This window comes from Bufo gargarizans, chromosome 2 (assembly GCF_014858855.1).
Source record: "Bufo gargarizans isolate SCDJY-AF-19 chromosome 2, ASM1485885v1, whole genome shotgun sequence".
Taxonomy (NCBI): Eukaryota; Metazoa; Chordata; class Amphibia; order Anura; family Bufonidae; genus Bufo; species Bufo gargarizans.
This window is the reverse complement of record NC_058081.1, coordinates 368,942,073-368,955,022: the sequence shown is the minus strand read 5'-3', so window position 1 is coordinate 368,955,022 and position 12,950 is coordinate 368,942,073. Positions and strand designations below refer to the sequence as shown.

At 44.3% G+C, this 12,950-nt stretch overlaps 1 protein-coding gene across 1 annotated transcript in view; it reads right to left on the bottom strand.

Moving 5' to 3' along the window:
• The window catches only part of SFXN1 (sideroflexin 1), a 44,969-nt gene that overhangs the window by 6,793 nt on the left and 25,226 nt on the right, over positions 1 to 12,950 (bottom strand). Inside the window, exons 6-10 of the mRNA XM_044280737.1 lie at positions 10,424 to 10,509; positions 6,678 to 6,805; positions 5,114 to 5,163; positions 4,972 to 5,021; positions 3,602 to 3,649 (exon numbers count right to left, since the gene is read on the bottom strand). Coding sequence (XP_044136672.1) covers positions 3,602 to 3,649; positions 4,972 to 5,021; positions 5,114 to 5,163; positions 6,678 to 6,805; positions 10,424 to 10,509 — 362 coding nt within the window. The remainder of the gene's footprint in view (positions 1 to 3,601; positions 3,650 to 4,971; positions 5,022 to 5,113; positions 5,164 to 6,677; positions 6,806 to 10,423; positions 10,510 to 12,950) is intronic.

Sequence of the window (12,950 nt, the reverse complement as noted above, 5' to 3'; positions counted from 1 at the left end):
TGTGCTTAAAGCCTTAAAGGGGTATTCCTGTTATGTAAAATTTTCCTCTATCCAGAAGATAGATTGTGGGGGTCCTACCGCTGGGAACACAACCCATCAAGAGAACAGGGACCCCAATGCCACTAAAATGAGCAGTGTGGTCAGTGAGGCATGCGCACAGACACCCTATTCATTTCAAAGAGAGTTCCAGAGATAGCGGAGTGCTGTAGTCGGCCATCAACACCACTCCTATACAAAAGAATGGAGTAGGTGTGTGCATACCCAACCTGCCACACTGTTCATTTCAGGGGTGCGGGGGGCTCCAGGGTCCCCGTTCTTGTGATGGGTGGTGTTCCCAGTGGTATCCTCTATGCTGTTGGTAGGGGATAACTTTATAAAACCCTTTTAAATTCTTTTGCTGCCAGGACAATTCTTGCACTTTTGACACATGCAACTAAAACATGAAATATGTCATAAATAGTAGTAGACACCTGATACATTGTTAAAAATGCTACCCAAAACTTTACAATCAAGCATGCCTTTATGCAATTTTACAGCATAGTCCAGACTCTGTGCAGGGGGTGAGTGCATGTGCAACTGCTCATATATCTCAATCCAATTGTAGAAATAACCCTGCGCCTCCCAATGTGATGGACGGCATATATACTCCCAGATGGAGAAGAGGGGTGATAATATGAAGAAAAGTCTCTGTATCCCCCTGGGATCACTGGAAGCTGTACAGGGCAAGATATGACAGTAAACAGGCTGTGCTCTTCCTTCATAGTGTAATTTACAGCATGCCTACCCTTTCCTTAAACACATATAGAACCAGGTATATAAATGTTCATGCTGCGCCGCCTAGCTGCCTGGCCCTGTCAAACAAAGCAGCCAGGGAGGGGTTGGACACAGAAATGGGTGGAGCTTGGGTGCAACAAGAGCAATGGTGACACCCTCATTGCATCAAAGGCATAATTTTCATACTAATAAAAGGTTTCATAACTCGTAAACGAAGCCTCACATCTACAAAAGAAAAACAGTTTTAATCAGCTATGTGTCTATGCAAACAGTTTGATAGGGAGGCCGCTGGTGACAGATTTCCTTCCATGAGCAGTGGTATCGCGGGCACCTGGTGGCTATGGCACCTGCTCAGCTCCTGAAGTGGAGCTGGTTAATGGTTATAAGGGGGAAGGCAGGTGGGAGCAAGTGAGCATGATGGATTTCAACATACCCAGTATCTTCTTCCTGCACACGAACACATTTTCTTTCGTGCCAGTTCCCTTTTTTTTTTTTTTTGTGGACCGTATGCAGAACCATTCATTTCAATGTGCCCGCAAAAAACTGGAAGTTACTCTGTGTGCATTCAGTTTCTGTATGTACGTTCCGCAAAAAAAATAGAACATGTCCTATTATTGTCTGCATCATGGACAAGGATAGGACTGTTTTATTAGAGGCCAGCTGTTCCGTTTCGCAAAACATTTTTTGCGGATACGTTTTTTTTTTTTCCGGACGCAAAAACAAGATTTTTGTGAACTCACCTGTAAAATCTCTTTCTCGCTTTATTCATTGGGGGACACAGGACCGTGGGTATAGCTTGCTGCTGCCACTAGGAGGCGACACTAGGCTGAAAGCTGTTTGCTCCTCCCCTGCAGGCTATACCCCCTCCAGCCTGGAGAGAGCATATCAGTTTGTGCTTCAGCAGTAGGAGAAACAGTACCGAAACAAAACATAACTAGTAAAGACCACTGTCCAACAAAAAAACCGAACCGGACACCAGTCCCAACCGGCAACTCGGACCCACTGGCCTCAGCAGAACCAGAAAAAAATGGGTGGGTGCTGTGTCCCCCAATGAATAAAGCGAGAAAGAGATTTTACAGGTGAGTTCACAAAAATCTTGTTTTCTCGCTCATATCATTGGGGGACACAGGACCGTGGGATGTCCTAAAGCAGTCCCCGGGGTGGGAACAACCACTGGCCCCAACTCCCTCATGTGAGACACTACACTGCGGCCTGCAAAACTCTGCGGCCAAGAGCAGCATCCGCCGAGGCGAAGGAATGCACCCTGTAAAATTTGGTGAAGGTGTGTAAAGAAGACCAAGTCGCTGCCTTACACAATTGAGACGCCGAAGCGTGGTGAAGGTGCGCCCAAGAAGCCCCGACCACCCTGGTAGAGTGAGCCGTGATACCGGGAGGAGGAACCCTGCCCGTGGAGCGGTAGGCCTAGGCAATGGCCAATCTAATCCACCTTGCAATAGCCACCTTGGAGGCTGCCAAACCTTTACGAGGACCTTCCGGAATCACGAACAGGGAGTCCGCTCGCCTAAAGGGGGCCACCACTGACAGGTAAATCCGCAAGGCCCGAACCACATCCAGACGGTGGAGAGCCATCTCCCTAGAGTGGGAGGGCTTAGGGCAAAACGAGGGCAAGACAATGTCCTCATTGACATGGAACGCCGACACCACCTTCGGAAGAAACGACGGCACCGTCCGGAGCACCACCTTGTCTTGATGGAACACCAAGAAGGGTTCTTTGCACGAGAGTGCCGCCAGTTCCGACACCCGACGGATAGAAGTAATGGCAACCAGAAACGCGACCTTCCACGAAAGTATGCGGAGGGAGACTTCTAAATAAAATATAAAAATCCAACGCCACCCTGCGAAGCAGGGAGGTCTTCCTCCTACGACACTAAGCTAAAAACTGCTCTCTCCAGGCTGGAGGGGGTATAGCCTGCAGGGGAGGAGCAAACAGCTTTCAGCCTAGTGTCGCCTCCTAGTGGCAGCAGCAAGCTATACCCACGGTCCTGTGTCCCCCAATGATATGAGCGAGAAATACATACGGTCGTGTGCATGAGCCCTTGAGATAAGCTGCTGCTTAGACCCACGGACAGTGGTTTAGTGTCCTTTCCTTATTAAAAAAATAATATATATATATATATATATATATATATATATATATATATATATATATATATATATATATATATATATATATATATACACTTTCTGATCGAAGTGTGAATGTTTTTAGTGAAGTTGCAAAAAAAGCTGTCAGTTTATAGCAAGCTAAGAGGGGTTGCCTAAGAATATAAAAACATAGCTGCTTTCTTCCAGAAACTGCTCCACACCTGTCTAAAGGTTGTGTCTGGTACTGCAGCTCAACCATACAATCTGTGGACGGGTGTGGCACTGAGTCCTGAAGAAGGAGCCATGTTTTTCTAATCCCGGACAACACCCGTTTTCGGCTCTCTTCAAACTTACAATGGAAACCACCAGAAATGTGATAGCCACAGCATTCAATTTAAGCTATTGATTAATAAATAAAAACAAACAACATACAGAGAAATGGTGATGCTTCTGTGTGTTTCTTAACCATATAATGGAAACTCCGTCAAATTGCCGGATCCACATTGACTTCTAATGGAGCCTGTTGGGTTCCACTGCGGTTTTCATTTTGACAGGAAGAATAACACTGCATGTAGCGGTATGCTCCGTGTCAAATCTGCCACGACTAAAGACAGAGGCTCTGACGGCAGAGTGAGCATAGTCTTAAAGAAACATAAATGACTATTCAAGATAATTCAAGTAATTCTACGAAGAAGCAGAAGGTGTTTCAATTGTCACTTACCTCTTCTGGGGAAATAATGCACAGCAAAGAGGAGTTGCAAATACTAAGCTATTAAAAAAAATGAAAGAACAACTTAACTCTCCAAAGCATAAAAATTTGATTCAGAAATCTCAAAGAACATTATGTTGGACGTTCATGAAGTGAAACTTCACAATTTAAAAGGGTTGTCCAAGTGTTTACTACTGAATACCTATCCTCAGGGTAGGTCATTAGTATTTGTTTGGTGGGGGTCTGACTCCCGAAATCAGCTGTTTGAAGAGGCTGCAGTGCTCTGGTGAGTGCCGCAGGCTCTTCCTAGGCCAGTGACTACATGTTCATCTGTCACGTGGCCTAGACGCAGCTCAGCCACATAGAAGTGAAAGGGGCTGAGCACAAAACCAAGCACAGCCGCCATCTCATGTACGACACTGGGCTTGGTGAGCCGAGTGCGCTCACCAGTGTGCTGCGGCTTCTTCAAACAGCTGATTGGCAGTGGGTCACGGGCGTTGGAACCCTACGAGAGGATAGGTCATCAGTAGGAATGAGTGAACCCGAACTTTACAGGTTCGGGTTCGGCGTTCAGGCAGCGGAGGAATCCTGTTAAAACGGAATATAACAGAATTCTATGACAGAATACAAAACGGAAGCCTTTAAGATGCATTCCGTTTTGATCTGTCATAATAGAAGTCTATGGCCAAGCATAACGGATCTGCCTGGTTTCCGTTATGGAGGACTGTTTTTCGACCTGCATAACGGAAACCAGACGGATCCGTACTGCTTGGCCATAGACTTCCACTAGGACGGATCAAAACTGAATGCATCTTAAAGGCTTCCGTTTTGCATTCTGTCATAGAATTCCGTTATAATGGAATCCATAACGGGATTCCTCCACTGTCCGAACGACTAACCCAAACCTGTAAAGTTTGGGTTAGCTCATCCTTAGTCATCAGTATAAGGCTGGGTTCACATGGGCGAGATTTCCGCGCGGGTGCAATGTGGTAGGTAAACGCATTGCACCTGCACTGAATCTGGACCCATTCATTTCTATGGGGCTGTTCACATGAGCTGTGATTTTCACGCATCACTTATGCATTGTGTGAAAATCGCAGCATGCTCTATATTGTGCGTTTATCACGCAACGCAGGCCCCATAGAAGTGAATGGCTGCCCATAGCAACCAATCAGATTCCACCTTTAATTTTTCACAGGTCATATGGAAAATGAAACGTGGAATCTGATTGGCTGCTATTGGCAACTAGCCAGTTCTACTTTACACCAGTTTCATGAATGACCCCCTATATCTGACAGTTTGATTTCTCTTTTTTTGATGCCGTCACTCCCTTCCCTGTTATGTCTATCCCACAGAACTTTATACCAAACTATTACACTTACCAGAATCCCACTAATCCTACTTGTATAGGGGCACTCATCCATGGAAAGCGCTAAATACAAAAAAAAGTGGAAACTTGTGTGAGACATGAAGGTCTGCAAGCTCAAAACAACTAATCTGCATATACCAAACTGGTATTATTACCTTGAGGAAAGCTTTCTTTTCCAAGCTGTTCATTATAAATGGAGGAATTGCTGTAAATGTTAATGATAAGAGAGTTTATATCACTTTTATAGGTCTTCTCAGGAGAAGAAGTGGGTCAGCACTCACTTTTGATGCTAATAAATCTTCACTTTGTTGGCATAAACAAAATACAGGCAGACGTTACCCGTTTCGGCTAAACAGGTGCTCTGTACACTAAGGATCCGTGTATAGGCAGAAACAACTACTTCTCAGTGTTAGCGAGCAGTAGAGGCGAACTTACCAAAACCATTCCCCATTCACTGACATCAGTGTGCTCTACTGGCTAAGGCTACTTTCACATCTGCGTTTTCAATTCCACTATTGAGATCCGTCATAAGATCTCAATAGCGGATGAAAACGCTTCAATTTTGTCCCTATTCGTTGTCCATTGCCAAAATGCATTTCGTTCGATTGCGCTCCCGTCGCGGACAGAATAATGCTGCAAGCAATAGACACAATAGCAAACAAATCCGTCCCCCATTGACTTTCAATGGCGTTCATGACGGATCCGTCGTGGCTATATAAGACATAATACAACTGGATCCGTTCATGACGGATGCATGCGGTTGTATTATTGGAATGGAAGCGTTTTTGCAGATCCATTTTACACCTCCCGTTTTAATTCCGGCAGATGACAGCCTGTCAGAATTCTCTGGACCCGGCATTGCCAGATGTGGATGGAATGTCCACCAGCCCATTAGGTATAATGGGGTCTGGCGGAGTTTGTAAGCATTCCGGCAGACAAGCCGAGAACCAACCAGGCACAAACCGCTACATGCTGCAGTTTGTGTCCGGTCAATTCTCCAGAACAGCCATGCTGGAGTTTCACACGGGAGGTGTGAAAGTAGCCTAAAATAGCACCATACAGACTGCCTGCTCTGGACGTCCCTTACTTTCTCTCCACACATAATACCGGTAAGGCTTCATGCACATAACCGTATCTAAAGTGTTCTAACTCCCATCAATTGAAATTTCCATATTGTGGACAAAAATGGCTAAGAATTGGGCATGATCTATAATTTGTGGAATAGCCACACGGATCTGCAGAAAACACAGATGTGTGCACGGCACCATAGAAATGAGAGCGGCAGTGTGCCATCTGCAAAAAATGCGGATACCACATGAATGAAAAATACAGTTATGTACATTAGAGCTCTGTGCTACTATTCAGTTACTCTCCCTATGTATGGTCCAGAAAACAGTCGGTGGTTGACTAGCCATGGCCAGGTACATAATGATCTGATGCTCTCAGCTTTAATGTAGGAACATCATGCACTTTTGCATCTCCTGAATTCAACTGCATCGGCGTCCTCAGGACAATGAGGCAGTTGACTACTGTAACAAGGTGAAGCTATTTTGTGCTGTACTATGGTATATGATTCCGCTGGGGCGGTATTTTTTGTTGTACCATCGTAGTTCTGGCCCGCACGCTTCTGTTGTCCCTGCCTACTTGTGTTGTTCCACTTTTATTTTATTTTTCAGGGCCATTTTAAGTCGCCCCTGTTAACAGTCACAAAATACCCACCCATGCCTGGAGCAGCCATAAGGATCCTAGAGACGACCACCTGACTGATGGCTTGTTTAGCAGCATTGGCAGATTCTCCAATCCGGTTGCCATTCTCATCTGTGACAGGAATGCCATGTTTCAATTCCCTGCAATATGTAATACAGAAACATGTTAACCGTTCCATCAAAGGAAACGCATAAGCCTACGTTCACACTCTACTGCCAGACCCCTCATAAAACAGATACTACTGACCCCAGACAAACCCCACTGAGCTATAATGGGACCCTCATACAGTGCAGTAGTTTCCCATGGCAATCATTGAGGTGGCTGCTTAAAAGGCATTGGGGTGGGAAGTAAATATGCTTGGTTACTTCAGGTAACTGCTCCAACTTTGGCACCAGATTTGATAAATCTCCCCTAACAGAAACATTTACACAGACTGCTATAAAAGCAACCGCAGGTACAAGGCTGTTCCTATAGAATGGGGGAATTGCAATGCTAGGCAGAGCACAACATTTTTTTTCTAATCTAACAGCCCCTTTAAATAATCAAACATAAATCATAGATCAATGTGAACACTTCCATTGCTTGACAAAGGGATTCTTGGCAGATTCCTTCAGACTCGGCATCTACGTTGTTAGCTTCTGATTTTGAATATTCTCTGACCACTTCTGAAGCTCCTATGTATCTGTTAGGCCTCTTTCACACGACCGTTTTTTTTTTCCGTTTTGCGGGCCGTTTTTTACGGTCCGTATACGGAACCATTCATTTCAATGGTTCCGCAAAAAAAACGGAATGTACTCCGTGTGCATTCCGTTTCCGTATTTCCGTTTTTCCGTTCCGTTTAAAGATAGAACATGTCCTATATTTGGCCGCAAATCACGTTCCGTGGCTCCATTAAAGTCTATGGGTCCGCAAAAAAACGGAATGCATACGGAAATGCATCCGTATGTCTTCCGTATCCGTTCCGTTTTTTGCGGAACCATCTATTGAAAATGTTATGCCCAGCCCAATTTTTAATATGAAATTACTGTATACTGTATTTGCCATACGGAAAAACGGAACGGAACAACGGAACGGAAACGGAAGCACAACGGAAACAAAAAACGGAACAACGGATCCGCGAAAAACGGACCGCAAAACACTGAAATGGACATACTGTCGTGTGAAAGAGGCCTTAGTAGACTGATCTGCAGAGCCTACAGAGTAGTAAACCTCAGATACACCATTGCAACATGTGGAATTTCACAAGACCAGACAATTAGAGGCTTTTCCTATTTGGTTAAGTAACAAAGTTAATTTGTAGATTTTAATATTTATTTTGGGATTTTCTGATGGTTCTCTACCTTTACAAGCGCATTTTATACACTGGTCTATAACTGCCCAAGAAAATCTGACAGGCACCTATCTACTGGTGCTGGATTAAAATAATATACTGTACATAGATTTACACTGTATAATGTCACTAAAAATGGAGTTGCATCAAACATTGCCACTTGAATTTCTAGCAGATGTAATTTTTTGTTCGCCACATTTTTCTCCCCCCATTCACTGAGTAACTCCAAAATCATTTTCAAGCAAGCATACCACAATGTACGGTAGGTGCCTCAAAACATACGGTAACCATACCTTTCTTGTGAAAGTTTGGTCCTCTAATAATAACAAATAATTTCTATTTTTTTATGCAAATCTAGTTTTACAGAGCACCATAGACAGTGCTGTTCCTTTCATTGCACCTGGTTCCACCTTCATCATTGTTACCACCCCTAATATCTCAGGCGCTGGGAAACAAGAGGGGAGGCACTACCAGTGTCCCACTGCTACAAATTGCCCCACTGCTAAAAGGGTTAGAAATGTGTACTATGCACTCTGTATGCAACTTGCACAAGGATATACTAGGCCTTAGTAACCGTGGGCTGTTTCCACCCTCCCATAGGGAGTGGTTTAGATGCAGTGAGTCAGACAGTGGAGTGAGCAGATGCAGAGAAAAGATGATGTAGAGCAAAACAAAAAATATGTATTTGTGGAGCATACCAGTGTTGAAAGGTGGTACGTGCGGAAGATCTATGGAGATAATCTGTCTTATGGACTTTTGGACTCCACAGCTAACTTGACCAGGAGATGAAAGACTTTGGTAGTCTGGACTACTTTACAAGCAAACTAGAGATCTGCTAAGGCCTACATCCCGCTGAGGAAACTGGAACAGTTTACTGTGAGTACAGCAACCTGGTAAAGGGAACATAACTGGTCATAAAAAGAGGGCTGCCCCATGGTTGCATGAAAAAAAAAAAAAAGTGAGAAATGTTGCACCCCCTTTTCTAGATGCTTAAAGGGGTTGTCCGGGTTCAGAGCTGAACCCGGACATACCCTTATTTTCACCCCGGCAGCCCCCCTGAGGCTAGCATTGGAGCATCTCATGCTCCGATGCGCTCCAGTGCCCTGCGCTAGATCGCGCAGGGCACGGGCTCTTTTGTTTTCAATAACACACTGCCGGGCGGTAACTTCCGCCCAGCAGTGTGTTCGGTGACGTCACCGGCTCTGAGGGGCGGGCTTTAGCTCTGCCCTAGCCGTTTTACTGGCTAGGGCAGAGCCAAATCCCGCCCATCAGTGCCGGTGACGTCACCGGGCTTCCTGTCAGCCCCATGGAGAGCCCGGTACGTCACCGGAACTCTGAAAAATGCCTTTGCCCTGCGCGATTTAGCGCAGGGCAAAGGAGAGCATCGGAGCATGAACTGCTCCGATGCTCATGTCAGGGGGGCTGCCTGGGTGAAAATGGAGGTATGTCCAGGTTCATCTCTGAACCTGGACAACCCCTTTAACTGTGTGGTAAAAAAGTGCAGTGTGGGGGAAAACTGCGTCAAAGAAAGACCTTAGTCTGTTAACAACCTTTGCAGCAGTAAGAACGGTAAGATCTGTGAAATTGCAAAGCTGTGGAAAATCTGCCTGCCCATGCAAGTCTGAGCTGTGCAGTGTTGAAACCTTATCTGCCAGTAAAAGAAAAGAACTGTTCTACTGTTACATCTGCCTCGTTATTGTTCCCACACTTCAGGGGACCCTGCTGTGGACTTCTCAATTTATCACCACCAAGAGCAACCTAACCAACACCCAGCAAGAGAACGCCCATAACCAGGATGTGCCCGAAAAGGGAAGGAAAATTGCACCCTTTCCATTACTCCACAGCCCAGGGGGAGCATCCTACCTCCTAATACCACTCCTATCCTCTCTGCTCTCCCCTGTGGCTTGCTGCATGCGGGGGAGCAATGGGGCACCAAACCATGTGGCTACATCCACAATAAAAGGAAGCATTTCTCAGGATTAGGCCCCATGCACACTGCCGTGTTTCACAGCCGTGTGCGGGCCGTGGAACCGCGGCCTGGATCCCTCCTGAGAGCAGGAGCGCACGGCGTCACTGGTTGCTATGACGCCGTGCGCTCCCTGCTGCCGCCGCAATACAGTAATACACTGGTATGATCTATTCCAGTGTATTACTGTACTGTGCCGGCAGCAGGGAGCGCACGGCGTCATAGCAACCAGTGACGCTGTGCGCTCCTGCTCTCAGGAGGGATCCAGGCCGCGGTTCCACGGCCCGCACACGGCTGTGAAACACGGCAGTGTGCATGGGGCCTTAAAGGACCAGATTTTAACAGGAAAGCTAAGGTTATGTTTCAAGGTACCTACCCTTACATGGCGGAATGCTTACTTTAAAAAACTATTTTGAAGGTGACAGATGCTCTTTAATTTCTGCCAAACATGTTGTTTCTTACCGTTGTCTCATTAGTGGGATGTTGATACAGTTAGCAGCAGCAACAGCAGCAAAAGGAACAAATCTTCCTATTAGTGGCGAAACATGCTAAAAAAAAATGCAGAAAAATGTTAATTACAACACTCTATAGTCTTCTGTGAGATTTCAAATTCTACAAAGATTACCCTAAATCCTTAGTGCTTATTTTACATACATACAACGCCATGTGAAATTACATAGTATACAGTACATCACATGTGGAAAAAATGGTAAAGTCAACATTTATAGTGCACATAAAATATAAAAATATGAGGCCTTATGGCACATACAGCGCTGTGAAAAAGTATTTCCCCCCCCTTACAGATTGCTTTTGTTTTTGCACATTTGTCACACTTAAATTTCTCAGATTATCAATTAAATTGTAATATCAGACAAAGAACCTGAGTTAACATAATAAGCAGTTTTTAAATGATGGTTTCATTTATTAAGGGGAAAAAGCTATCCAAACCAACCTGGCCCTATGTGAAAAAGTAATTGCCCCTAAACCTAATAACTGGTTGTGCCACCCTTGGCGGCAACAACTGCAATCAAGCATTTGTGATACCTGGTAATGACTCTCAAACATCTCTGTGGAGGAATATTGGCCGATTCTTCTTTGCAGAATTGTTTTAATTCAGCCACATTGGAGGGTTTTCAAGCATAGCATCTCAATTAGATTTAAGCCGGGGCTTTGACTAGGCCACTCTAAAACCTTAACATTTTTTTTTATTTTTTTCCAGCTATTCAGAGGTGGACTTGCTGGTGTGCATCAGATCATTGTCCTGCTGCAGAACCAAAGTACACTTGAGCTTAAGGTCACAAACTGATGGCCGGACATTTTCCTTCAGGATTTTTTGGTAGAGAGCAGAATTCATGGTTCCATCAATTCCAGCAAGTCGTCCATGACCATCATACTACCACCATTGTGTTTGACTGTCGGTATGATGTTCTTTTTCTAAAATGCTGTGTTAGTTTTACACCAGATGTAATGGGAGGCGCAACTTCCGAAAAGCTCCACTTTTGTCTCGTCAGGCCACAGAATATTTTCCCAAAAGGCTTGGGGATTATCAAGATGTTTTTTTGGCAAATGTAAGATGGGCTTTCGTGTTATTTTTGCCCAGTCTCTTTCTTATTGTTGAACTTAACTGGGGCAAGTGAGGCCTGCAGTGTATTAGATGTTGTTCTGGGTTGTGACCTCCTGGATGAGTCGTCGATGCACTCTAAGTAATTTTGGTGGGCCGGCCACTCCTGGGAAGTTCACCACTTTTCCATGTTTTCTTCATTTGTGAATAATAGCTCTCACCTGTGGTTCGTTGGAGTCCCAAAGCCTTAGAAATGGCTTTGTAAAATTTTCTAGACTAGATGTCAATGACTTTCTTTCTCATCTGTTCTTAAATTTCTTCAGATCGGGCATGCTGTGTTGCTTTTTGAGATCTTTTAGCATACTTTACGTTGTCAGACAGCTTCTGATTAAGTGATTTCTTGAGTCAACAGGTCTGGCAATAATCAGTCCTGGGAGTGGCTAGTGAAATTGAACTCAACTTTCCAAAAACTGGTTAATCACAGTTAATTCATGGAGGTGGGGGGGGGGGGGGGGGGGGGGTGTTCCCTTAATAAATGAAATCATCATTTAAAAACTGCTTTTTGTATTTACGCAGATTATCTTTGACATTAAAATTTGTTTGATAATCTGAACCATTCAAGTGTGACAAATGTGCAAAATCAAAAGCAATCTGTAAGGGGGGTAAGTACTTTGTTACAGCACTGTAAGTCAAAATGTGTTACAAAGTAAGCAGGCATAACAGGCAAATCCTCGTGACAGCTGACATTCGGAAATAAACATCTGGAAAATGAAACATTTTAGACAGAAGATAAAGGTACAGTAGACTGTACTGCATAGAAATAACCCAATTCCCCTGCATGAGGACTAAAGAGAGGGACACTTGTCTGTCCTGAACATCAGATCTTTCAGTAGGACGTAAAGATGTCTGCTGGCTGAGTAACAGCACTGGTTGACATTTCCTATGTTTTAGGATCAGAACTGTTTCTTCCAAGGAGAACCTGTAATAACCTAACCACATTACACAATTATAATGCCAGGATATGCCATGCCTGACTAGTGAGATCCAATCACTTACTGATCAAATAGACGTAACCGACTGGACCCTCACCATCAGTCAGCAATGACATACTACGCCACTTTATGTTGTAATAGAAAAATCTAATGTTATAGAATAAAATAGTCTTCCAATTCATGGAACACAGATTAGATGACTTACACATCAGATGTATACATTCACAACATTTTGTAAAAGGAACACAAGAAACTGCAGGGAAAACGTTTGTGGGTACACATACTATATAGGGTAAAGAAGGTGCTCTACAACCCAGCCTCATATTAGCTGTACTGGCCAAATTCTAGGTTCACTCTTAGGTAAAACATAGGAAAAATGTGTAAAAAATTCTGCATGAGTTCATTGCAGATATGCCACTGTTTTTAAAGTGGATTT